The following is a 24,773-nucleotide window of genomic DNA, read 5'->3' on the forward strand; positions in this document are numbered from 1 at the left end:
TGCCCACCAATGTGTGATTGGCTAATCAACACTACAGAAGACAGCTATTAATCGTCAGCTCCATTGGTGTAGAGGATAAAATGTGTGTTCTACTCTTTTCGACACGTTCGAATCCGACTTCTGGCAGAAACTTTTTTCTCCCTTTTCAAATCTCATGTCATATCGGAAAGGCATTTATTTTCAATAAAAATGAAAGAAATAATTGAAAAGAAAATAAAGTATCGGTTAGGGTTGGCATAGGGAGGGCTTATTGTCCCAATAGGGCAGCATACATTTAATAAATTGAATTAAAACTATCATTTACACTCAATACGTAGTTACTGCATACTGTTTTTATGTACTACAATACTGAGGTGCAGATAATTGCGTCTATTTGCAATAAGTATTATAAATAGCAGAAAATCTTGCTATTTTAACATAGTATAAATAGAATCTATAGCTATTGGCACTTAGTGTAAATAGCATCTATAATTAAGAAAGTATGCTATTTTTACTTAGTGTAAATAGCATCTATTGTTATTTGCCCTTAGTGTGAATAGCATCTCTCACTAAGAAAATATGCTTTTTTCACTTAGTGTAAATGGTATCCAATTGCTATGCTTTGTGTAAATAGCCTCTGTCGCAATTTACACTTAGTGCAAATAGCTGCTGACAAAACATAATATATATTACATAATACAAAAAAATGATGTGTTATCCAATATTACATTTACATTTTAAATACATTTGCAATTCACTAAAATGACATAAAAGTATATTTTACTTTTGGCGGTACACAAGTAAAAAAACCCAACCTGATTTAATGATAAAAACGTATCTGTGAGAACTTTTTTCACGTCAAATAAAATGTATGCAGCTGTAATCATAACAGTGTATGAAAATGATTACAAGTGCTCGCTGTTTACCGCCTCTAGTGTTAATTCTGTCAGGATATGTAGTGATGGTACATATTTCCTACAGGTACCTTTTTGTCATGAGAGCAGGTAGACAAAACCATATTCAAAGACAACAGAAATAATTATAATGTACTAAATAAATTGCTTTTATATAGTAATTGCTATACAGTGTGTGTGTGTGTGTGTACACTGCATATTAATTTTGTGCTTATATTCCTTTCAATTATATTATTTCCATAATAAGTTTAAAAAAATTACTTTTTAAAAGTATGCTAAAGTGTCACTTTTGATTCCAGTAAAATTTAACATTAGCATGTTTCTAAGCTAACAGCACAATATTGTAATATATTTGAAAGATAAATAGAATTAAATACAGTACATTTTTACGCTGTTTATCGCAGTGCACTAGTAAATGAATTACACATGTGATGCTGCCTTTAATTTCAGCCAAATCAAGATATCTTATAACACAGAATAATGTTGCCATATCTGTCTGGAGTGAACATGTGATGCCTTAAAATGTTGTCTACACACATGTAGGCAGCTAATTCAGTTTTGGAACACAGCTGTAGCCTCCTCTAAATGAAAGAAGCACTTCCTGCAGTGGAGGATGAGTTTCACACTATGCGCAGTGCTAACAAGATTTCAAGCCGTGAAAACTGTGGCAACATCAGCAGAGCATTTGTGACTCTTCATAGAGCGCTTTGTAGAGCACTCACTCTCACAGGAACATTGGATATCGGATGCTGATTGATTTAAAACAGCCTTTAAATTTAGCTGATCTGACCTAAGAGTCATTTTGTACTGGAAACGCCATTAAAAAATGAGAGGCGGGGTTAACGGGGGCGGGGTCTGTCCTCAGAAACCATGGAAACCAAACTAGGTCACCGAGCAAACTATTTTCTATGATGCTGTTAAGACATGAGTGTGTACTGTATATATGTGCTACATTTCCATATCAAAGATGCCGAAGTCTCTCTGCCTCTCCTTACATCTCCTTTAATTGATTCCTTGCAGAGCGAGCATCAGCCGGGACCCCTTCTACGACATGCTGGCCACCAGGAAGAGACGCATCGCCAACAAGAAGTGAAACCGTTCCCCCAAAGCCTGTTCACGGCAACACACACTGTCTTCTAGGACAGCCTTTGTGCGAGTGTGTTTGACGGGCCCAGCAGCTGAAGAATTCAATGTTTATAGTTCCTTTCTTGTGTTTCTACTCGTATAAAAACACAGCTGTCCTGATCTGTATGTATTTGCATGGATGTTGGTATGTATACCTGGGCGGCTCATGTGAGAGTCCAGAGGAAGTCGTTTGTGAACTCTTACTACAGATGTCAGATAGAAAAGCCATTTATTTCAAGAGACTAGACTTATTTCGACGCCCAACGACCTGATGATGTGATCACACAGGGCCAAGCCTACGTGGCCTGCGTGGCCGTTATCTCTTATGGTGCTAGAAGACTTCCTGCGTGCATGAGACCGCAGCACTAGAAGCTCAAATCGACATTAATGATCCAATGCTAACACTAGGTGGTGGTCTGGAGTCAGCTGGCCTGATTTCATGTTGTTAGAATAAGAAACAGCAAATATATAAGACATATATAGATTTCCTTTCTGGTTCCCGCTCCATTATCTTTTCCGTTCTGGTCTTAGATGACACTATCTACTGTTACGTATGATGTGTTGATGTAATACGAATGAATTTGCTTGCTTTTGTGTTCTTATGACAAGTATAGTTGAATATCTTTTTATATTTATTTTCTTTGTGAAATGACTTTATTCTACTCATAATTGGTAAACTATAGATCTAAGTTATGTGTAAATACTGTAAACATTTGTCTTCTTTTTTTTTGTGTAAGTACAATCTGTAGCATATAAATCTACTGGCTTTTTAACGTTAGGGCTCTTTGCTCAGCAGCCTTAAACTAATGTACTTCTGTCAGGGAAAAACACCATGTAAAATTCTGGAAAATGAAGTTGTTGTTTTTTTTTTTAAATCCAGTAGCAATTTATATGTGGTTGTAAAATAACAGCCCTGTCCAAGGGCAGAAAACTATCTTCAAAGCCCTTTAGGGCTCCAGATTAATTTTTATATGTCTGTATAAGCTATTGGTCAAACTGTACATGAAATATGAATACATAAAACATTCAAAACGCTAAAACGATGAGTGATTTTTTTTTCCTTACACCACAGTTATTTGAGCTATTTGATCTAACTTTGATCCTATCATGAACATACCTATAATTTTTTGAAATGGCACTAAATCACATTGTGAGTATTAAAGTTTGAACTGTGAAAAGTTGGTTTGAGAAGCCAAAAGTAAGCGTAGCTTAAATCTACAGTAGACAAAGAATGTCCACTGAAGAATAAAGTAACTTGGATTAAGAAACACAAGGAAAGGTTTGTAGCATATATAGATTATATCATTGTACTGTAAATGCAGTCTTTATGACACTTACAAAATATTAATGTAGAAAGCATCATCAAAGCTATGAAAAAACAAAATAACATTTCAGATACATGCTTACAAAAAAACAGAGCGAAAACAGAGAAAAGCAACATTTGTAATAAATGTAGACTGTACTGTAGTATATTGAATGTTTACAAAGAACTGTTCCATTAGTTTGGTCCATTTTATATTCAGAGCAGAAAAGAAATGAATTTTTAAGTAAGCTGCGGACAACTACATAATATTACAATCTCATCACGAATATTTAATTTTCACTGTTATGTTGTACTCTGATGTGTTTAATTTCAGATGTGCAATAATACACAATATTTGTGAGATTCAAGGTACATGATGTGTTAGTTTTGTTCTATATATAAAAAAACTATTTATGCACTTATTAACTACTAATTTTGTCAAATCAACCTCTATAAGAATACAATTTGATATGAATAAATATTATAATATTGCATTACATACATAGTATAATACACATTATTTTTGGACTATTTTTAAAAGCAGATTGATCTATTTGAAGGCTAGTGCTCCATAATGGCTACAATTCATATATGAATAAGCACCATTAATATTTACATGGCTCAACACCCAGTTGTACATTAAACTTCACTGATTATACATCTTAGCAGTGTGTGAATCACTCCACAGAAGAATACTATCCTGCCACCTGCTGGAACAAAGTCATTAGTCCAAGCCCACTACTGAACAGGAAAATTACAGTCATACATTCTATCAGTCTGTTCCCTTTCATAAGGCAAAGACACACATATATGTTAAAACCCAGTTCTGATCAACACTGAACTTATTTGCTGTGCTTCAGCAGGGAGAGGAGGACACCTGGTCGTAGTCAGGGCACTTGAGCAGGGCAGGGTAGCTGGCGTTCATCTGGAGCGAGGTGTCGCTGGAGATGTCTGAAGGGCTGCGTCCTCGTGTCCAGGTGTCGGGATGAAGGAACTGACCCGAGTAATCGGAGCAGTTGCTCAGGCGAGGCCGGTAGAAGCTCGGATGGGGCTGGTAGATTTCCTCCGCTGTGTAACGCTTCATGAACAGGTAGACTGACATCACACCTGCACTCTAGACAGAGAAAAGAAAACATTTCCTGAAGGAAATAGCAGGGACAAACAAGATTTAGAGAAAATGGTTTTGATTATGACTAATCATGGCTGTTGGTTTATGTCAAATATATAGACTGAAGGAGAAAGAGAATATAAAATAATGGTTAAAAAAATACATAAATGGCAAGTAATTCACCATAGGGTGTCATGAAAGTCATTGCATTGAAAGGTTTAAAAGTAAAACAGTAAAAATACTATAGTGAAAGCAAACAAAAGAGCAAACAAGAGTCTGGGGTGACACTGTACATCCGTTTCATATTATAGGCTTCAGTACATGCTTTAACTGAGAATAAAACACGACTGCCCCCTACTGGTAATGCACTTCATGTGCCAGAGAACTTCAATATGGGTTGTGGGATCACGTTTCAGATCACTTTTTAGGTTACTTCACTCAGAGAGCAATGCACTGAGCAATGCTGATGTAAGTCATGCAAAAATCTTTTATTATGTAGGTCAGATGGAGATTTTAGTAACACTTTACTTGAAGGGGTGTGCATAAGACTGACATGACACATTCATAATGAATATGAAGGAGGTTTATGCATGTTAATGACAACTGTCATTAAGTGTCATTCACTCAGTTATGTCATTTTTAATGCAAAGATGACATTGATTGAGATTCCTTTGTTATGACATCTTGACATAAACCAGTATATCATAACCTGTCAGTGTCTTTGTCATGACAGCTTGACATTACCAAGACAATGTTGTACTATATGACAGCAAGATATGTTATATACTATATCTGTTGTACTATATGACAGCTTTTGGCTCAGAAAAATATGAATGGGAAACAATCTTTTGCTGTAAGGAAATAAAATGATGAAAAAGGAAAAACATTAAGAAATAAAAATGCATTTGCACCTGTTGAGCAATTATTTGTTATCAAGCCAGATAAGAAGGATCAGTCTATTAACCGTTCAAGAGGACTGGATTCCAGTGATTGAAAAAAAATAAGAAATACAGCACAACCCTGGGTGAATCACTCTCCAAATGCAATAAAATACTATTTTATCTATTTAATTATTATTATTGGATGATTGATTTTATTTCTCTAACACCTGTTCATCGACATTTGGACTATTATCTGACCTTCTGTTGGAGGAAACTAAAAAAAAAAAAACATTATGAAATTAAAAATATTCATGATGCTGTTATAAAATAATTTGACAGAGTATTAACACTTATTATTTTATTTAATCTATAAGTTTAGTTCTATTAACCAAGATTTAGAATGAAATACTAACTTGTTACTTACAGTATGTTAAACAGTAAAGTTAAACAGTAGGCATTATTCCACAATAAATGTTTTAAACAGTAGTATAGGTGCACATCATTATAAGTGCGAGGATGTGAACAAATAAAACATACCAGGTTGTCCTCTAGTAATTACCATAATTATGAAATGACATGAACAGCATATGCTACATTTCTGTCGCAACTAAGTTTGGAACTCATCACATTACATGTTTACATGTGCATGTGGCTTATATTAATTGTCTTGGAAATAAAAATTGTTATTTTGCAATTTTATCGTGTCTTGTGTTATCTTTAGTTCAGTTGTCAGTTCAATTAACCCTTGTGAAAAAATTACACAAACATATATTTGAAAAGATGAAGAATTTAAAAGAATATATGGCACTCTTCTGAATGTAATGTTTTCAGACTCTTACAACTAAATGAAGATGCATTAAAGTTTACATTTACATTAAACACAACTATATATATATATATATATATATATATATATATATATATATATATATATATATATATTGTACATAACATTTCTATATATATATATATATATATATATATTGTACATAGCATTTCTATATATATATATATATATATAGAAATGTTATGTACAAAATATAAATATTTAGTATATATAAATATTATATTGCATATAATATAAATTCTAGAAAAATGACAATAAATACATATACTTGTAAATATTTCTTAAATATGTACATGAATGTGTTTGTATTTATATATACTTAATAATTACACATAGTACAAACACATATATTAGGCAAACTCAAACTTTTATTTTGTATGCGATTAATCGTGATTAATCGTTTGCCAGCCCTACTATATATATATATATATATGTCACGAATCTGGTCTGTGTCCCGCTGTCCACCAACCACCAGATGTCACTCTTGCATCACTTACGCACTCTGACTGTCACTATACACCTCGGACTGCATCTCCCATCCTCCACCGCTCTTATTGCGTCAGTCCCCGTGACCAATCAGGCGCCCTATAAAAACCCCGCTCCTTTTTAGTGCACTTGACGGTTGGTTGTATTTTCCTGTTGTTGTTATTATTAGCCTTTCCTAGTTTCCTCGTTCCTGGTTTTGTTCTCTCGCCTGGTTTCTCGTTTGGACTGTCTAGCCGCCTGCCTTTTGGACTATTGCTCACGTTTTTTGGATTACTCTCTCCCACTGCCTTTGATATTCCTGTCTGCTCCCGTCTCGACCCAGCCTGTACGACCATGTCTTTGTCTCGCGTTTTAAATAAAAGCTTGCATATGGATCCGCTCGCCTCTCGTCTCGTTCACTTCGTTACAGAACCAACCGTCACTACAGGATCCAGCAGCTTTTCACCCGGACAATCTTCCGACATGGACACAGACCTGATCTTAGCAAGGATCAAGCAAGGACAACGTACACTCGAACAATACATCCGTGAGTTTTTGGCCATTACTAACTACTCTACCCTCCCGGACTGCATTATTATTGAACTGTTTGCTGATGGCGTCAATGAGCCACTAAGAGCGAGGCTGAGACGCGAGGGTCCGCGCTCTTCGCTAGTGGCTTTTATGAACTTTGCGTTTTTGTGTGTGGGCTCGTCGTGTACTGTGGGGGTCGCGAAGGAGGTACGCGACAACGCAGACAGATCAGCCGCGCAACCCTCTCGCAGATTGGCGGTAACGCCGGATCACGACGCCACAAACAGGTTTTCTGCCTGGATCGCTCGTGAAATGGCGGCCGTAACAGAGCGTGCTCGAGCGATGGCGGCGTCAGCACAGCCCGCGCACAAGATGGCGGCCGCGACGGAGCGCGTTAACGCGATAGCGGCGACAGCGGTGCCCGTTCACAAAATGGCGGCCGCGTCGGAGCGCGTCCACACAAGGGCGGCGACGGCGGAGCCCGTACACAAGATGGCGGCGAGAACAGAGCTCTGTCACGTCACAGCCGCCATACAAGAGCCATTTAAAGTTGCAGTTACATTTCCTGAGTCAAGTCAAGTTTCCAATTTAAGTCAATTTACAGCTGCATTTCCCGAGTTAAGTCAAGTCTCCAAGTCAAGCAAGATTACAGCTCCTGTTTCTACATCAAGTCAAGTCAGAGCTGCTCCTCCTAAGGCAAGTCAAGTTACAGCCATCTTTCCTGAGCCACTGCACAAGATGGCTGCCCCGCCAGAGCCACTGCACAAGATGGCTGCCACGCCAGAGTCTGTCGCAAGGATGGCCGCTAAGCCAGCGCCCGCTAACGCCACGTCTGTCAAGCCAGCGCCCGCTAACGCCACGTCAGCCAAACCACAGCCTGCTCAGGACATCTCCGTCAAGCCACAGCCTGTTCACGTCATGTTTTCTGCTCCTGGTTCTACACCCCTCATGGCCGCACTTCCTGAAGTGGTTCCTGAGTCAAGCAAAGTCACAGTCCTGGTCCCTGAGTCGAGTTACGTCCTGCCTGAAGGCCCCGAGCCTCGCCAGGTCTCATTCGACATTTCAAGATCACAGCCTATCATGATGGCCCACGTGCTGGACACTCCTCTAGTGACTGTAAGGGCGGCTAAAATGGTGCTCCTTAATGCCACGGCGGCTACCCCCGAATCAAGTCAAGACACAGAGTCAAGCCAGGTCACGGCTGTGCCCTCGAGTCAAGCCAGGTCACAGCTGTTCCCCACGAGTCAAGTCACGTTACAGCTGTTGTTCCTGAGTCAAGCCATGTTGTTCAGGAGCCAAGTCCCGTTACAACGGATCTCCATGAACCAGGCCAAGCTGCTGCTGTCGTTCCAGAGCCAAGTCAAGCTTCAGCCGCTGCTCCAGAGTCAAGTGAGGCTACGGCTGTAGCTTCCAAGTCCAGTCAAGTTTCCAAGTCCAGTCAAGCTTCCAAATCCAGCAACGTCAAGGCGATCGTTCCTGCGTCAGGCAACGTCAGGGCCGTGGTTACTGAGTCAAGTAAAGTCATTGCTCTTCACAAGCCAGTTCAAGACACCGCTGATCTCCATGAGCCAAGTCAAGTCACCGCTGATCTCCAAGAGTCAAGTCAGCTAGACTAAAATCTGAGCTTCACAAACGAAGGTTTCAAGTCTTGAAGTCATGAGCCAATCAAGTCCGCAAACTAAGTCAAACCACAGCTGATATTCATGTGCCAAATGAAGTTATTGCTGCTGTTCCAGACTCAAGTCACGTGCCAAATGAAGTTATTGCCGCCCAGACTCAAGTCACGTCTCGTCCGACCGCCCAGACTCAAGTCACGTCTCGTCCGACCGCCCAGACTCAAGTCACGCCTCGTCCGACCGCTCAGAGTCAAGTCACACCTCGTCTGACCGCTCAGAGTCAAGTCACGCCTCGTCTGACCCTCCAGAGCCCTGTCACATCTCGTCTATCTGTCTAGAACCTCGCCATGTCTCGTCTGACCGCTCTGAGTCAAGTCACGTCCCGCCTGACGGTCCAGAGCCTGTTTCATCAGACCTCCCAGTGCCTCGTCAGGTCTCGTCTATTCGTCCAGAGCCAAGTCACGTCTCGTCTGACCTTCCAGAGCAGTGCCATGCCTCGTCTGATATCCCAAGTTCACAGCCTACTATGATGGTCAGTATGCTGGACCCACCACAGGGGTCAGTGAGGGCAGTGAACATCTCAGCGGCACCAACATCGCCAAGATCCATCATCAAAGAGGTCCTTTCACCCGCCACTGCTCTTCCCTTTATGGCGGTTGCCATTTGGTGTGTGTGGGCTGCACACTGTGCTCCTGAGGTCACGCCTGATCTCAAGTCTGCTCCAGAGCCCCCGTCTGGTCTCGAGTCTGCTCCAGAGGTCCCGTCTGGTCTTGAGTCTGCTCCAGAGGTCCCGTCTGGTCTCAAGTCAGCTCTGAGGTCAGTCTCCTCACAAGCCTGCTCTAGAGCTTCCGTCTGGTCACAAGCCTGCTCCAGAACTCCCGTCTGGTCACAAGCCTGCTCCAGAGCTCCCGTCTGGTCACTGGCCTGTTCCAGAGCTCCCCTCGGTCGGAGAAGCCGCGCCAATACCTCCTGAGGTGTCAGCTTCGGCTGTGGATCCTCCCTTGGAGGTGGCGTCCCCTTACAAGCTCTCTGCTTCTCCCCTATTCTGTCTACCTCCTCTGTCCCTGTTCTCCCCAGGTTCCAGACCATGACGCAGGTTCCAGTTCCGCCTCCTGTTCCGCCCGGAGGGCTGCTGCGCCTCCTGTTTCCCCCGGAGGGCTGCGGCACCTGCTCCGCCTCCTGTTCCGCCCAGGAGGGCTGCTGCACCTTCTCCCCCTATTCTGTCTGCCTCCACTGTCCCTGCTTTCCCCAGGTCCCAGACCGTGACCCAGATTCCTGTTTCACCCGAGAGGGCTGCTCCGCCTCCTGCTCCACCTCCTGTTCCGCCCCGGAGGGCCGCTCCGCCTCCTGTTCCGCCCCGGAGGGCTGCGGCACCTCCTGCTCCGCCTCCTGTTTCGCCCTGGAGGGCTCTCCTGCGCCTCCTGCTCCACCCTGAGGGCGCCCGCGCCTCACGCTCTGCCTCCGGCTCCGCCCTGGAGGGCTCTTGTGTCGCTTGTCCCGCCTCCGGCTCCACCCTGGAGGGCTCCTGCGCCTCCTGATCCGCCTCCGGCTCCGTCCTGGAGGACTCCGGCGCCTCCTGCTCCGCCCTGGAGGGCCCCGGCGTCTCCGGCTCTGCCCTGGAGGGCTCCTGCTCCGCCTCCGGCTCCGCCCTGGAGGGTACCTGCTCTGTCGACCCTGCCTCAATCACTGGGCCCTCCACATGGACCTGGCCCTCCAACCCTCGCCCTGTCTCGCTCCCACCCCACCGCACCCCTGGACTATTGTTCCCTTTGAGCGTCTGGAAGCCGCTCCTTGGGGGGGGGGGGGCTATGTCACGAATCTGGTCTGTGTCCCGCTGTCCACCAACCACCAGATGTCACTCTCGCATCACTTACGCACTCTGACTGTCACTATACACCTCGGACTGCATCTCCCATCCTCCACCGCTCTTATTGCGTCAGTCCCCGTGACCAATCAGGCGCCCCTAAAAACCCCGCTCCTTTTTAGTGCACTTGACGGTTGGTTGTATTTTCCTGTTGTTGTTATTATTAGCGTTTCCTAGTTTCCTCGTTCCTGGTTTTGTTCTCTCGCCTGGTTTCTCGTTTGGACTGTCTAGCCGCCTGCCTTTTGGACTATTGCTCACGTTTTTTGGATTACTCTCTCCCACTGCCTTTGATATTCCTGTCTGCTCCCGTCTCGACCCAGCCTGTACGACCATGTCTTTGTCTCGCGTTTTAAATAAAAGCTTGCATATGGATCCGCTCGCCTCTCGTCTCGTTCACTTCGTTACTATATATATATATTATATATATATATATATATATATATATATATATATATATATATACAGCTGTATTTTTATGTTTAGTGATAGCTTTTTGTGAGTCCCTTGTTTGTCCTGAACAGTTAAAGTGCCCGCTGTTGTTCAGAAAAATCTTTCAGACCCCACAAATTCTTTGGTTTTCCAGCATTTTTGTGTATTTGAACCCTTTCCAACAATGACTGTATAATTTTGAGATCCATCTTTTCACACTGAGGACAACTGAGGGACTCAATACTCTAGAAGGAAAAATTATGCATTAAGAGCCAGGGGTGAAAACTTTTGAACTTTTGATGTGTTCATTTTTTTTATTTTGCCGAAGTATCATATTTTTTTCATTTAGTATTGCTCTTCAGAAGCTACAGAAGATACTTAAATGTTCCCAAAAGACAAGTTAAATTTATCCTGATCTTGAAATTCAAAAAGTTTTCACCCCCCTGCTCTTAATGTATGGTTTTTCCTTCTGTTTGAACCTTCTATAATAGTTGCATATGAGTCCCTCAGTTGTCCTCAGTGTGAAAGGATGGATCTCAAAACCATACAATATCAACCAAAATCTCACTAGATTATTACAAATAATGGCAAAATGAATTGTTTGGAAATGTAAACTGATATTTCCTACTCACACACTACAGCAAAAGACAGAAATTAACTGGCTTAAAACCATTTGCTGTCCTCCCTTAATTTTATGGTCTTTTATTTTAGTTATATTAGATTATCTGCAAGCACAAAACAAGATCTACATTTAAGATTTAAAGAACACTACACAGTGCACATTCAGTACAATTGCCTGCACTCTTCTCTTTTTCCACAAGGGAAATGTGTCAAGAAATCCCTACATTTTTAAGAGCCTATCAAAGACAACTGTGATTGCTTGTGAACAGTTCACTCATCACACTTCAGGTTAAGTGTTCAGTATTTAAATATGCTCTGTTGAATACAGCTCATTGTGACAAATTTAGCCATCTGGGTATGTTATGCTCAGTACAAACTGTATACAGTACCACAGCAACAGAAAGAGCAGGAAGGCACTGAACACAGTCATTACAGCAGATTTTATGTCAAACCGAGGAAGATTAAACTACAGTATCCGGTAATCATCAGCATTTCACAAATACGTAGTGCTTCAATTGTACTGAACCCTTTGACATTGCTTTCAACTTACACTTACATGGAGTCAGTACATTAAACATTCAGGCTGAATTAACCGCACAGAGGTTCAATTCAGTCCGAACGCCCTAATAATGGAGAAAAGTGAGAGAAGAAAGACAGTAAATGGTATAGTGTCTGAATGAAAGAGCTTTTTACCTCAGTGAGCAGGAAGGAAATGGCAGCGAACGCAAACGACCAGCCGTACTTATAGCTGAAATACGCCTCATTACTCTTGGTCCTGTTGAACATCTCGTCATTTATGCTGGAGATGTAGAGCACCAAGCCAACCACCAGAGACAGACCTGTGTGACAGACAAACATCAGTCAGACAAATAAGACATGCCAGACTGACAGAGGAGGAAGAGGAAGAGGAAGTGTACCTGACAGGATGAAGAAGATTCCAGAGACAAATGCCAAGATGGTGCGATGGGGCCGAATGTGTCCGATATTGTTGAGCACAAAACCAATGAACATAAAGAATAAGCTGACCAGGGGGAACGGTGTGGCCGAACGAATCATCTCTGAAAAGAAACAATATCACAAGAAAAAGATCATTTGATAGTGAGTTAACTTGCCTGTTCTAACTAACACAGTTTAGCCAACAGTACTGTCCAAGTTCCCTGTTGAAAAAAACAGCATATGCTGGTTAGGTAGGTTTTGATGCTGGGATGCTCTTTGCTGGTCCTTAGCTGGTTTAAGCTGGTCCTGGACATGCACATAACCAGCTAAGGAGCAGCACAAACCAGCAAAGGACCAGCATAAACCAGCTGAAACCAGCATCAAAACCTACCTAACCAGCATATGCCATTTTTTTTCAACAGGGTTAACTCTCTAAAAAATCTCTGTAATCTGTAAAAAGTTTTCTAGTACTATTTGCATACTATTCCTTTGTTACTCAGAAAAACACATTAAAATAAATTAAATCATAATTTAATCATCTTAATTTAAAAATAGCGGCACAGGAAACAGTGGTTTCACTTAATTAAAATGCTTTTGCGCAATATTTGTGTGGTGTGTCAGTCATTAGCGTAGCTTAGCATGCTAGCTGTAAATGTCAGTTGAGTCATGAGAGAAGTGCTATTTCCGTGAATCATGTGAGTGACTGTTAATGAAGCTGCTGACAGCGCTGATGCTGCCGATATAGCAGTTCACTGAAGGCTCTCTCAGCGCTGTCTTGCTGTCCATCAGCTCAGACCCTCAGCAGGGTAATTACCAGCACATTGACAGGACTGCACACTGAAATAAACTCGCTGAAGTCTTTAAAACAGCTTTCAGAAATGACAGCTCATAACCACCCATACTGCATTAGCTATACAGTTTTGGATTGTATAAGCAGTTTATGCAACTGGATTTGAATATGTTATATGGATTTTAAATATGGTGGGTTGTTCTGTTCTGACAGCTGTGAAAAAGCAACACTAACTGCAAATAACAAAATATAATATAATTAAAATATAATTGTGCAGTGTAGTTAGGATATTTAGAATGACAGCGTGAAGTTGTTGCATGGCACGGCCTCATCCTCAAAAACCATGAGCAAAAACTATACAGAAACAGAGTTACTATTTACAGTAAAGGTATGCAGTCAAACCAAAAATGATTCAGAAATGATTCAGAAAAATGATTTTTGATTTTTTTTTACTAGTGAGTGCAGGTCACTATAGTTCATTTATGTAAGTGGGGAAAGCAAAATGAAGTAAACTTAATTCTTCATATAGTGGATTACATATAGTGGAGTAAAACTGATAAAAATCTGGGACAAAAAATTATTCAGATACTTTGACATGACCATGTTTTTTTTTAATTGCTTATGCAACCTTTTACACCACAGACTGAACAAAATTAAGCATTGCTTGGTAATTGGTCAACAAAGTATTGATAGATGTGAAAATATTGTCTGAACGTTTGGTTGACTGAAATCCATTGCATACCTTTCTTTCAAAGTTATCCGACATTATCAAGATAAAGTTGTTGTCATATTTTATTACCATTTTCTAAACTTTAGCGAATGAACTCTGATAATGTGAGAAATTTTGAAGGTGTCTGAATACATTATGGTTTGACTGTAATTCATCCACAATGAAAAAACTGTCATAATTTACTTAACCTCAAGTTGTTCCAAACCTGTATGAATTTCTTTCTTCTTCTGAACACAAAATAAGATATTTTGTAACCAAACTGTGTCTGATCCCCAATGACTTCCACTGTATTTTCTTCCATAGTATGAAAGTCAGTGGGTACATTCTTTAAAGTATCTTCTTTTGTGTTCAATAAAAGAAAGAAATTCATACAAATTTGGAACAACTTGAAGGTAAGTGATGGCAGAATTTTCATTTTTTGGGTGAACTGTCCCTGAAGTCCAAATGGTTACACTTTGTTTTAAGTTCTCCTTGTTATAGTGTAATTATACATCTAAGTACTGAGTAATATTAATTAACTAGATGTAGTTACTATGTAGTTACTATATGGTTAGGGTTAGGATTAGGGTTTGGCTTGGAGTTACTTGCATGTTCTTATGCATTATTAATTGTTATTATAATAGTAAGTACATGTAACGTGTAATAATGACACCATAAAAAAGAAGCGTTACTGTCCAAAAAGTCCACCTTGTTGGCAGTGGATGACTAAGTCCACCCAACACTGTCGACAACACCTTTACCACAGGTTGCTTCACTGCACTATTTACACTTAGCAAATAGTAACTTATATTTACATTTTGTACAATTGTTTTTTTTTTTTTTTTTTTTTTTTTTTGCTGTTCACACTGGTAATCAGCATCTATTGCAATTAAAAATATGGTTTGTGGTGATTTCACAGGGTTTGTGCAATGAATTATTAGGCCTGTTTACACCTGGTCACTTCATGCGTTTTTATTGATCAGATCATCTTAATCAGCTGATTTTAAGATCAAACTCCTAATTTGCTGCATATTAATAGTTAGTATGATAGTTTAGGGAGTTTAGGGATGTAGAACCTGGCCATTCTGAATAGGTGATTTATAATAATTATATATATATATATATATATATATATATATATAATTAACAGCCAATATGTTAATAGGCATGCTAATAAGTGACTAGTTAATAGTGAGAATTGTTCCCTATACTAAAGTGTTACAGATAATTCAGTCTCACTACTTTTAATAAAGATGAATGTGTGTTGAGTGTAACTATGACTTATTTTTTTAGTTTCATTAGGGTCAGTTTTAGTGTTGGCTTGTTGAAGAGATACTCATCTACTCATTGTCCAAACGTGTTGCATTAGCCACACTTGGTCAAACTTTATTTTAAGGTCCAATTATATTAACCATTAACTATGACTTTGCCGCAATAAAATCCTAGTTTGCTGCTTATTAATAGTTAGTAAGGTAGTTGTTAAGTTTAGGTTTTGGATGGGTATTAGGGATGAAGAATATGGTCATGCAGAATAGGTACTTTATAAATACTAAGAAACAGCCAATAATAGGCATGAAAAGAAGCAACTAGTTAATAGTGAGAATTGGTCCCTATACTAAAGTAATACGACACTGTCATCCCTATTGAATGAGCAGCACATGACCAGTTTAAACCAGCTCATGACCAGCTAAGGATCAGCTTAAACAAGCAGCTATGCTTCAAAACATACTTAACCAGTATATGCTGTTTTTTTTTTTTTCAACAGGGATATGTGGCTATTTTGTGAGGAGTAAAATTTAGATACTTGATATCAACAACCAGATGCATTTACACTCAGTTTCGTCTGGAATGTGTCTCAGACCATTTCCTGAAGTGGCTTGAGTGATCGGATTTAAATCAGTCTTGAAAACATTTTAGAGGGCATTTACAACTATTCTTTACATGTTTGGACAGCTATGCTATTAGAGAAACAATATGTAAAAATGCCCATTGACTCTCAAAAGAAAGAAGCTATTGAGGCTACATTTACACGACGACAATGTAGTCAAAAACTTTGTGTTTACACATATCCGCAAAAACTGCCAAAAATGCTGTATTACGTATCCCAGGCCAGTAGTTGGCATGCTGTTTGTTCACGCTTGCCTTTAAAATCGACATACCTAACACATACGCATAACACGTGCATGAAGTCACAGATTTTTAAGGAAAATCAGGTGCCATTTACATGACAAACTTTTTCTTAGTGAAAAACGGATTTTGAAGTGCCACCGTTAGTGTTTCTGTGTAAACAGAAAACAGTGACATAATGCACGTGCGTAACGTGTTAGGTTTGTGGACTTACGATTTTAGATGATTTAATGGCAAGCACCAACAAACAGCACGCCAACTACTGGCCTGTCATACGTAATGCAGCATTTTTGGCAGTTTACTGGGATATGTGTAAACCCGTATCGTTTTGAAAACATTGTTTTCAAACTTTTCTGTTTTTGACTACATCACTGTCATGTAAACGTAGCCTGAGAAACAATCTTCTAGTAAAACCAGTTGAGAATTACTGCTATAACCTAGTTTTTGCAGAACTGTTTGAATACTGATTTTGTGTTTTTCACCGTTTTCTGTGTTTACACAGAAACACTAACGGTGGCACTTCAAAATCCGTTTTTCACTAAGAAAAAGTTTGTCATGTAAATGGCACCTGATTTTCCTTAAAAATCTGTGACTTCATGCACGTGTTATGCGTATGTGTTAGGTATGTCGATTTTAAAGGCAAGCCTGAACAAACAGCATGCCAACTACTGGCCTGGGATACGTAATACAGCATTTTTGGCAGTTTTTGCAGATATGTGTAAACACAAAGTTTTTGACTACATTGTCGTCGTGTAAATGTAGCCTCAATAGCTTCTTTCTTTTGAGAGTCAATGGGCATTTTTACACATTGTTTCTCTAATAGCATAGCTGTCCAAACATGTAAAGAATAGTTGTAAATGCCCTCTAAAACGTTTTCAAGACTGATTTAAATCTGATCACTCAAGCCACTTCAGGAAATGGTCTGAGACACATTCCAGACGAAACTGAGTGTAAATGCATCTGGTTGTTGATATCACGTATCTAAATTTTACTCCTCACAAAATAGCCACATATCCCTGTTGAAAAAAAAATAGCATATACTGGTTAAGTATGTTTTGAAGCATAGCTGCTTGTTTAAGCTGATCCTTAGCTGGTCATGAGCTGGTTTAAACTGGTCATGTGCTGCTCATTCAGTAGGGATGACAGTGTCGTATTACTTTAGTATAGGGACCAATTCTCACTATTAACTAGTTGCTTCTTTTCATGCCTATTATTGGCTGTTTTTGACAAATGAGTTTGTCATGAAGGTATAATCACTTACTCAGGACACTGACAGTAGACTCACTGGTCAGCTGAACGCTCATGGGCATCACATACTCGATGGTGAAGCAGCGACCCCTCTCCTCACCTGCGAGAAAACAAACAGATGATATATTACTGCTCTGAGGTTGTGCTCTCATAGTTTAGGACACATAACAAGGCTTAGTTTGTGTTTCACTTCATAGTACAGAACAGGGCTTTTCATATTTTTCAAAGTTTTTCTAATTTAAAGTTCTATTCAAGGCTATTGACAGATCATTTCTAATGACATTAGTAAAATTGTATACGGCGATTATTCTGCTCTTTTCATCTGTGGTTATTTTGATCGGAGACAGTCAATTGTAAGCTTACAGTTTGCAGTCGACTGTAAGAAAGGGGTGTGTTTAAGTAGACTTAATGATAAAACTGGCATACATCACCAGAGAGTTCTGTCCTTTGACTGGAAAAGAAAAAAAAAAAAAAAGTTTTGATTCAAAATTCTGAAATCAAACACATGAATAAATTACCTTTTAAAATAAGAGCATGTCACTGGTCATACATTTGAAGCTTAAGTTGTGAGTTTTATTTTAAATCTTATGTTTTTAAAAGGATAGACCACCCCAAAATTAAAATTCTGTTATTATTTATTACGTCTTTTGCAAAACTGTATGACCTTTCTTCTTTGGAACAATCAATCAGTCAATCAATAAATATTGTGAAATGTCTTAGTTTGGTCAGCACCATTCAAATTCATACAGGTTTAGAACAACATGAGGGTGAGTTAATGATGACATCATTTTCACTTTTTGGTGAACTATCACTTTAAGGGCCAAAGATCAACGGTCAAAGATCGGAGTCACTGACACTTTCCTCATGTGGTGAGATCTACAGGATCATGATATCACAGTCAGTCTCATATCACATTTACACAATCAACACCATAACACCAGCAGCAATGCAACCCTCTCACATCAAAGCACAAAAATAAAGTGAGACTTCTGGACTTCTAAAAGTTTTGGGTGTTTTAAAGTACAAGGCCGATGGTGATCTCAGCAGCCCGTCCCTGCAGAGCTCAAACGACTGCTCACATCTGTTCACAGTCACGCTCAATTTAACCGCCTGTAAACAGCGTGGGTTTGGACCAAACTCAGTCCAATCGCTCGCCCACATCTTCACACACACAGCACACTCTTTTTCTGAGACTAATGTGTGTGTTTGTGCCACAGCAGGCCGTTGTTTGCCAATTCAGAGGAGTGTGAGCTCAACATGTCATCTAAACGATAACGAAACATCCTGCTTCATGTGGATAAACCTACTCAATACAGCAGAAGGCATCCCATCATTAAACACAACCAGAAAATTGCCATAAAGATGTCAAGGGAGGGCACAAGCATAGAGCTGAAACCTTTGTAATCAGCCCAGAAGGCCTGACCAACCAAAAATAATGGCGTAAAACCAATAAACCCCTTTGAATGCGTGAAGTCTATTGGAATGAACTCGAATAACTGGCTACAGAAGACCAATTTACAATACTGACAGTAAGAACCTATCAAACACCATGCAAAATGGGGATTAAAGCTCTTAAAAAGACTTTTTCTTTTTAAATAATTAAAATGCTTTCCATCTCAGGAGGATAAAGTCATTAATAAAGAAGCTTTTTTGTTTCCTATTTATTTCATAAGGTCTTTCCAACCCTGTTACCAAAAGTACAGTACTATAAACGATAACAGTAGGTGCATAGTAAACTCCCTCTACCCCCTCATTTAACTGAATGCATCATAAAAAATATACACAGAAAAAGAATAATGGAATCAGTTGTTTATCTGTAGTTCCAATAAACTTGTAAAGATAATTTGCAATAACTTACAAGGGTCAAATGCTTGATTTTGATGAACAGTGTCAGCTTTAAAGAAAAAAATTAAATGAGATAATTTATTTCTTGCCGTTTCATCACGCTGTAGCAAAATCACTGTCTGTGTGGGTGTTTGTTAACATGCACTGGAATATCTCATTTTGTATTATTGTGATGTAGCTTAATTTCTAAATTTCAGCACTGGGACTGGGAGTTTTATTCACACAGTGATCGCAATTCACACCATCACGGGGGAAACATTCACAGCGGATTGTGTCGTGACAAGGCGTGTAAACACCAGGGAACCTCAACCAAATAAATAAACATCTGCATTGAGTGGAAACATCTAGACACTCAAGAATAAATTCACAAATAAATAAACTAATCAACTGATTTAAACAAACATAAACAAACATACCTGTTTTATGAATAGTTTAATAAACAGAATGAACATTATTTGGTTTGGTATTTTTTAAATTGTCTAATCTTTCAAAAATAAAATAAAATATACAATAAAAGATTTGTAAGGCTTATTTTGTACTTGTGGAAAGAGCTGGATATTTTTGTTCAAATTTGCTTCAAAATTTATTTTCTTTGTGGCAGTAAATAAGATGTACTGTAGGGAAACATGCAATACAGACTATTTTTCTCACAATTCTGAAGAAAAAAAGGACTATTTTCTTACAACTGAAATGTCTTTATAACACTCATATGTGACTTTATATCACGCAATTCAGAAATAACTTGTAATTGCTAGTTTATATCTCACTATTTTGAAAAAAAGTCAGAATTATGAGTTTATATTGCAGAATTCTGGGGTGAAAAGTCAGAATTGTATGTTTATATCACAAAAAGCTGGGAAATAAATTCAAATTCAGAATTGTAAGCTTATATCACAAAATTCAGGGGAAAAATCTGAGCTTTGAGTTTATATCACAAAATTCTAAGGAAAAAAGTCTGAATTGAGAGTTTACATCACATAATTCAAGGAAAAAAATCACAATTGTGAGTTTATATCACAGAATTCAGGGTAAAAATCTGAATTGTAAGTTTATATAATGTAATTTTGAGGAAAATGTGAGAATTGTTGAATTTATGTCACAGAGTTCTGGGGAAAAGTCAGAATTATGAGTTTATATTGCAGAATTCTGGGGTGAAAGTCAGAATTGTATGTTTATATCACAAAATTCTAGGAAATACATTAATTCAGAATTGTAAGCTTGTATTACAGAATTCAGGGGGAAAATCAGAACTGTGAGTTTACATCACAGAATTCAAGGAAAAAATCTGAATTGTGAGTTTATATCACAGAATTCAGGGAAACAAAAGTCAGAATTGTAAGCTTGTATTACAGAATTCAGGGGGAAAATCAGAACTGTGAGTTTATATCACAAAATTCTAAGGAAAAAAGTCTGAATTGAGAGTTTACATCACAGAATTCAGGGAAAAAAAGTCAGAATTGTAAGTTTACATCATAGAATTCTGGGGGAAAAGTTTATGGGGGAGTTTATATCTAGAATTCTGTGAAAAAAAAAGTGAGTTTATATCAGAATTCTAAGGAAAAAAGTCTGAATTGAGAGTTTACATCACATAATTCAAGAATAAAATCAGAATTGTGAGTTTATATCACAGAATTCAGGGAAAAATTCAGAATTGTAATTTTATATCATGTAATTTTGAGGAAAATGTGAGAATTGTTGAGTTTATGTCACAGAGTTCTGGGAAATAGAGTTTATATCTCAGAATTCAAGGGGAAAATCAGAATTGTGTGTGTATATCACAGAATTCAGGGGTAAAAAGACACAACTGTGAGTTTATGTCTGAATTCAGGGGAAAAAAAATCAGAACTTTTTTTTTTTTAAATCAGAATTCAGGGAATTGGAGTTCCGGGAAAAAGTCAGAATTGTGAGTTTATGTCAGAATTTAGGAGGAAAAGTCAGAATTGTGAGTTTATCACAGAATTCTAGGGGGGAAAAGTCAGATGGTGAGATAAAAAGTTGCCATTAATTTATTTTATTTAGTGGCAGAACACGCTTTCATTGAGACATGTATTACTTAAAAATAAATAAATAAATACTTTTCAAGCTGTAATATTATGCATATATGCAGTAGTCACAGTCACAGATTCTGCTAAATTAATAACTGTAGATATAACTGTAAAGTCCTCCAAAAGTAGAATCAGCCATGTACATACCTGCCAGAAAACAGACTCTCCAGAGGCCGGAGTGGATGGACATGCGTATGTCAGCACTCTGGTTGAGAGGCAGGATGACCCCCTCCTCCAGGTAGAGCCAGTAGTCAGTACTGACAGCGATACCCAGCAGCCCCAGACTGCATACTGCAAACACACTGCTGAGCAGGGTCAGAGCCTTCCTCCCGCACGCGCTCATGCCACTCAGACTTCAGCAGGGGGCGCTCAACACACACAGATAATCTGAGGGAAACAGATGTAACGCTATCAATTTATGAAAAGCTGCTTGCTGACTATGAATCAGGAGGGTGTCAACTTCCATCTCTAAGAAATATGACACATAATGAATCATGACGCGCCGTGAAAACGAGATGAGAATCAACATCCTCAAGGAAACAAGTGTTTGCGGAAGCACACAAATGCAGCTGGAATACCAACAATACAGCTCACAATGTGAGATTGACAAGCAGCTCATTTCAGTGGATTCAGTGAAAATCCACACAAGACAGAGAGAGAAAATCTATAGCTTCTACACGTTTTCACATCTATACACGTGTCATCTGAGCACAGCTACAGCTGCTGAGCATGTGATATGTGTGAGACATTGTCAGATGTACAGTGCAAAATGAAACTGAAGATTCTCAAGTTTTAATCAGGCTGTTTGGCATGTGGCATTGCAAAACTGATAATAAGGTGATATGCCAGTCAACTATCCCAACATCTGTCAAATATGAATGTCCCATGTGAAATGCAATATACCTGTCACTCAGAATGTCAGAGCATCCATTGCTGCTGTGAAGATGGACCTGTTTAAAGAGGGACAAATTCATGACCTTTTCCTTCTAAACACAGGCACACAACATTTAATCACAGACGTGTAGAGATTACGTGCATTTTTAACCAGTTTAGTCTACAACAATGCCGATTAATAAAAACTAATCCACACAAATCTGCATTTGGGTCTACTGTCTTACTGTCTATCCAGTTAAATGTTTATAAAGAATGATAACTCTGTTTCTCACTTAATAACACTTGCGTCTTCTGCAAAGCTGCTTTATTGAATTGAGTTTGTTTTACTGATCAACTTTGCCGCATTTGCAGCAACAGAGTTACTGAAATAAACCTAATCAAAATTTTATTAAATTGAGCTGAATAATGACAGCTCTGTAGAGCTGCTGTACAGCACAAATTAAATTAGTCTCAGCTGTCTCGTAACTGAAAAATTATGCAACATTAAAAACTCTATTTTCCTGTTTATTACTATGAAGCTGCTTCATAGTAATATTTGTATAAAGCAATATAGAAATAAATGTGACTTGACTTTCGAAGAACATGGGTTTGTTTCAAAACTTTGGCTTCATATTTTTAGCATGTGTTTATTTATTACCAATACCACTACAGACTGTGTTAGGTTTAAAAAAAGAACCATTTACAACTATTGTTAATAAATTATTGTTATAGCATTCTATACCAAAGTTCCCACAGCTAGTATTACAGTAAAAACCTTCATAATCTTTCTGTAATTTTAATTTTTTAATGGTGACGTATAATACCAATTATCACAATTTTACCTCAACAACAATAACTGTAGTAACCACGAAATGTAGCCGAAACTATGGAAACCATTGTGCAGTTTTGCAAGGGCGCACAGCACTTTTGGGGCATCAAGTGCGTATGGAGAATTCAAATCAGCACCATCACACTACGATCATCATCCTAGTTAGTCAGCTCACTAGGTTTTGAAACAGCTTTTATCTTTAAAATTGATTTATATCATCATTGTAAACAAAATTATTCTCTTTACTTTCTGCACATGTTGCAGCGAATGACTGAGTGCCGCACACAGCTGCGTTCTCATTATTAGAAACATATGCAACCAGTTAAGCAATTTAAAACACATTTTAACACATTTGGCACGTACACAATATCAACCATAAACCACATTCAAAACACAAAACATTTTAATACACTATATGTAATGTGTAAATCCTACTTCAGCATATTAAATAATCAGTACATTTAAGACGCTTGCATCTGTGTTGACGTGCGTACATGACGACAGCAGGTGCATATTCCTTCATCTGCATTGAAAAGACGAGAAATTACCTGAAGGATGTTGTTGAGAGAAAATCTGAGTGCAATCCAGCTGTGGAGTGAAGCAGGTCCTTGCAGCGCAGCCTGACCACGGGAATGAACACGAGCCAGCGAGCGTGCTGTACGTGTATCTGTGTGTGTGTGTGTGTGTGTGTGTGTGTGTGTTATAGGAGAGTACGTGCTTCGCTGGTAGGCTATAATATATAAAGAGTCTGTTCGTTCAAACAGTTCGTTCAAATGAAATGATTCAATATTCACTGATTCGTCATTGAGTCATCACTCAAATGTGTTTCTGTATAATCGCCGCTCACGTAATAGTATGGGTGGTTGTAACTTATAACTATAAATTATATAAAATATATATTTTTTGTTATATCTAATGGACATTTTGTTAGATTAAATGATTAAGTGAATTTCTCTGCCAAAGGTCCACAATGGTGCCAGAATCCAGGTCTTTTTGTTAACCAACAAACTGATCAGGCTTTTTCTTTACCTAAAGATTCTGCCTGGGAAAAATGGTTTCTTTTATTGTCTAAAAAATATACCGTGCAATATATCGTGTTGTCCGATTCGCAACAAATGATTTTTATGAGCTGGGTCTTCTTGGAGAATCAAAAATATATAGCGCAACCAGTGCAGTAGAATTAACAAACAAATAAGCTAACTCTTATGAACTTGGTCTTCAAATGAATTATTCAAAAAGACTCACAATGAGTTGTCTGATCGAATCAACCTGAGTACCTCAAGTTACAGCAATTTCAGTTGTGTCGGTTTTAAAACAAAGCAAGTTTCATGTAAAGATACTGAAACTTATCACACATAAACAGATTGTTAGGTTACGATAGCTTTGGTTACGTCAAAGTACTCACGGAGCAAAAATAGAAGATGATCATGAACTACCACCTAAAAAGATAAAAATGTTGGTTATATACTGCAAGCTCCCTTTGTAGTTAGAAGTTATACATGACTGACCTCCAACCTTCCAGTTGGTATTTGATGAAGGCTGCAGCCCAAACATTCAAAAGCCAAAAGTTCACCATGTGAGATTAACTGAGGTGTGTTACCACAGAAAAGGCAACTCACCACTTTTGTGATGAGTTGCTGCCAGTTAGCAGATATACGTAATCGTTATGATATTTATAAGGGTAATGA

The 24,773-nt window shown here is 38.8% G+C and overlaps 2 protein-coding genes across 4 annotated transcripts in view; one reads left to right on the top strand and one right to left on the bottom strand.

The window, feature by feature from the left end:
• cyth3b (cytohesin 3b) overlaps window positions 1–2,328 on the top strand; it is a 46,550-nt gene extending 44,222 nt beyond the window's left edge. For both annotated transcript variants that reach the window (XM_051105361.1, XM_051105369.1), the window contains exon 13: window positions 1,914–2,328. In XM_051105361.1, the coding sequence (XP_050961318.1) occupies window positions 1,914–1,986 (73 nt within the window). In that variant the 3' untranslated portion in view covers window positions 1,987–2,328. The remainder of the gene's footprint in view (window positions 1–1,913) is intronic.
• A 1,581-nt stretch (window positions 2,329–3,909) lies between these two features.
• cacng5b (calcium channel, voltage-dependent, gamma subunit 5b) lies at window positions 3,910–23,795 on the bottom strand. 2 transcript variants are annotated; one of them, XM_051105378.1, is made up of 7 exons: window positions 23,634–23,795; window positions 22,287–22,333; window positions 21,531–21,770; window positions 17,507–17,593; window positions 12,601–12,741; window positions 12,377–12,522; window positions 3,910–4,435 (listed from the first exon to the last, which is right to left on the bottom strand). In XM_051105378.1, exons 3-7 carry the CDS (start codon window positions 21,724–21,726, stop codon window positions 4,178–4,180), a joined length of 828 nt encoding a protein of 275 aa, XP_050961335.1. In that variant the 5' UTR covers window positions 21,727–21,770; window positions 22,287–22,333; window positions 23,634–23,795; the 3' UTR covers window positions 3,910–4,177. The 2 variants fall into 2 exon arrangements, with proteins under 2 accessions (XP_050961335.1, XP_050961341.1); XM_051105384.1 differs by lacking the exon at window positions 22,287–22,333 and having other exon boundaries at window positions 23,634–23,785.
• Between the last annotated feature and the right edge of the window lie 978 nt (window positions 23,796–24,773).

Source organism: Labeo rohita, chromosome 3, assembly GCF_022985175.1.
Source record: "Labeo rohita strain BAU-BD-2019 chromosome 3, IGBB_LRoh.1.0, whole genome shotgun sequence".
NCBI lineage: Eukaryota > Metazoa > Chordata > Actinopteri > Cypriniformes > Cyprinidae > Labeo > Labeo rohita.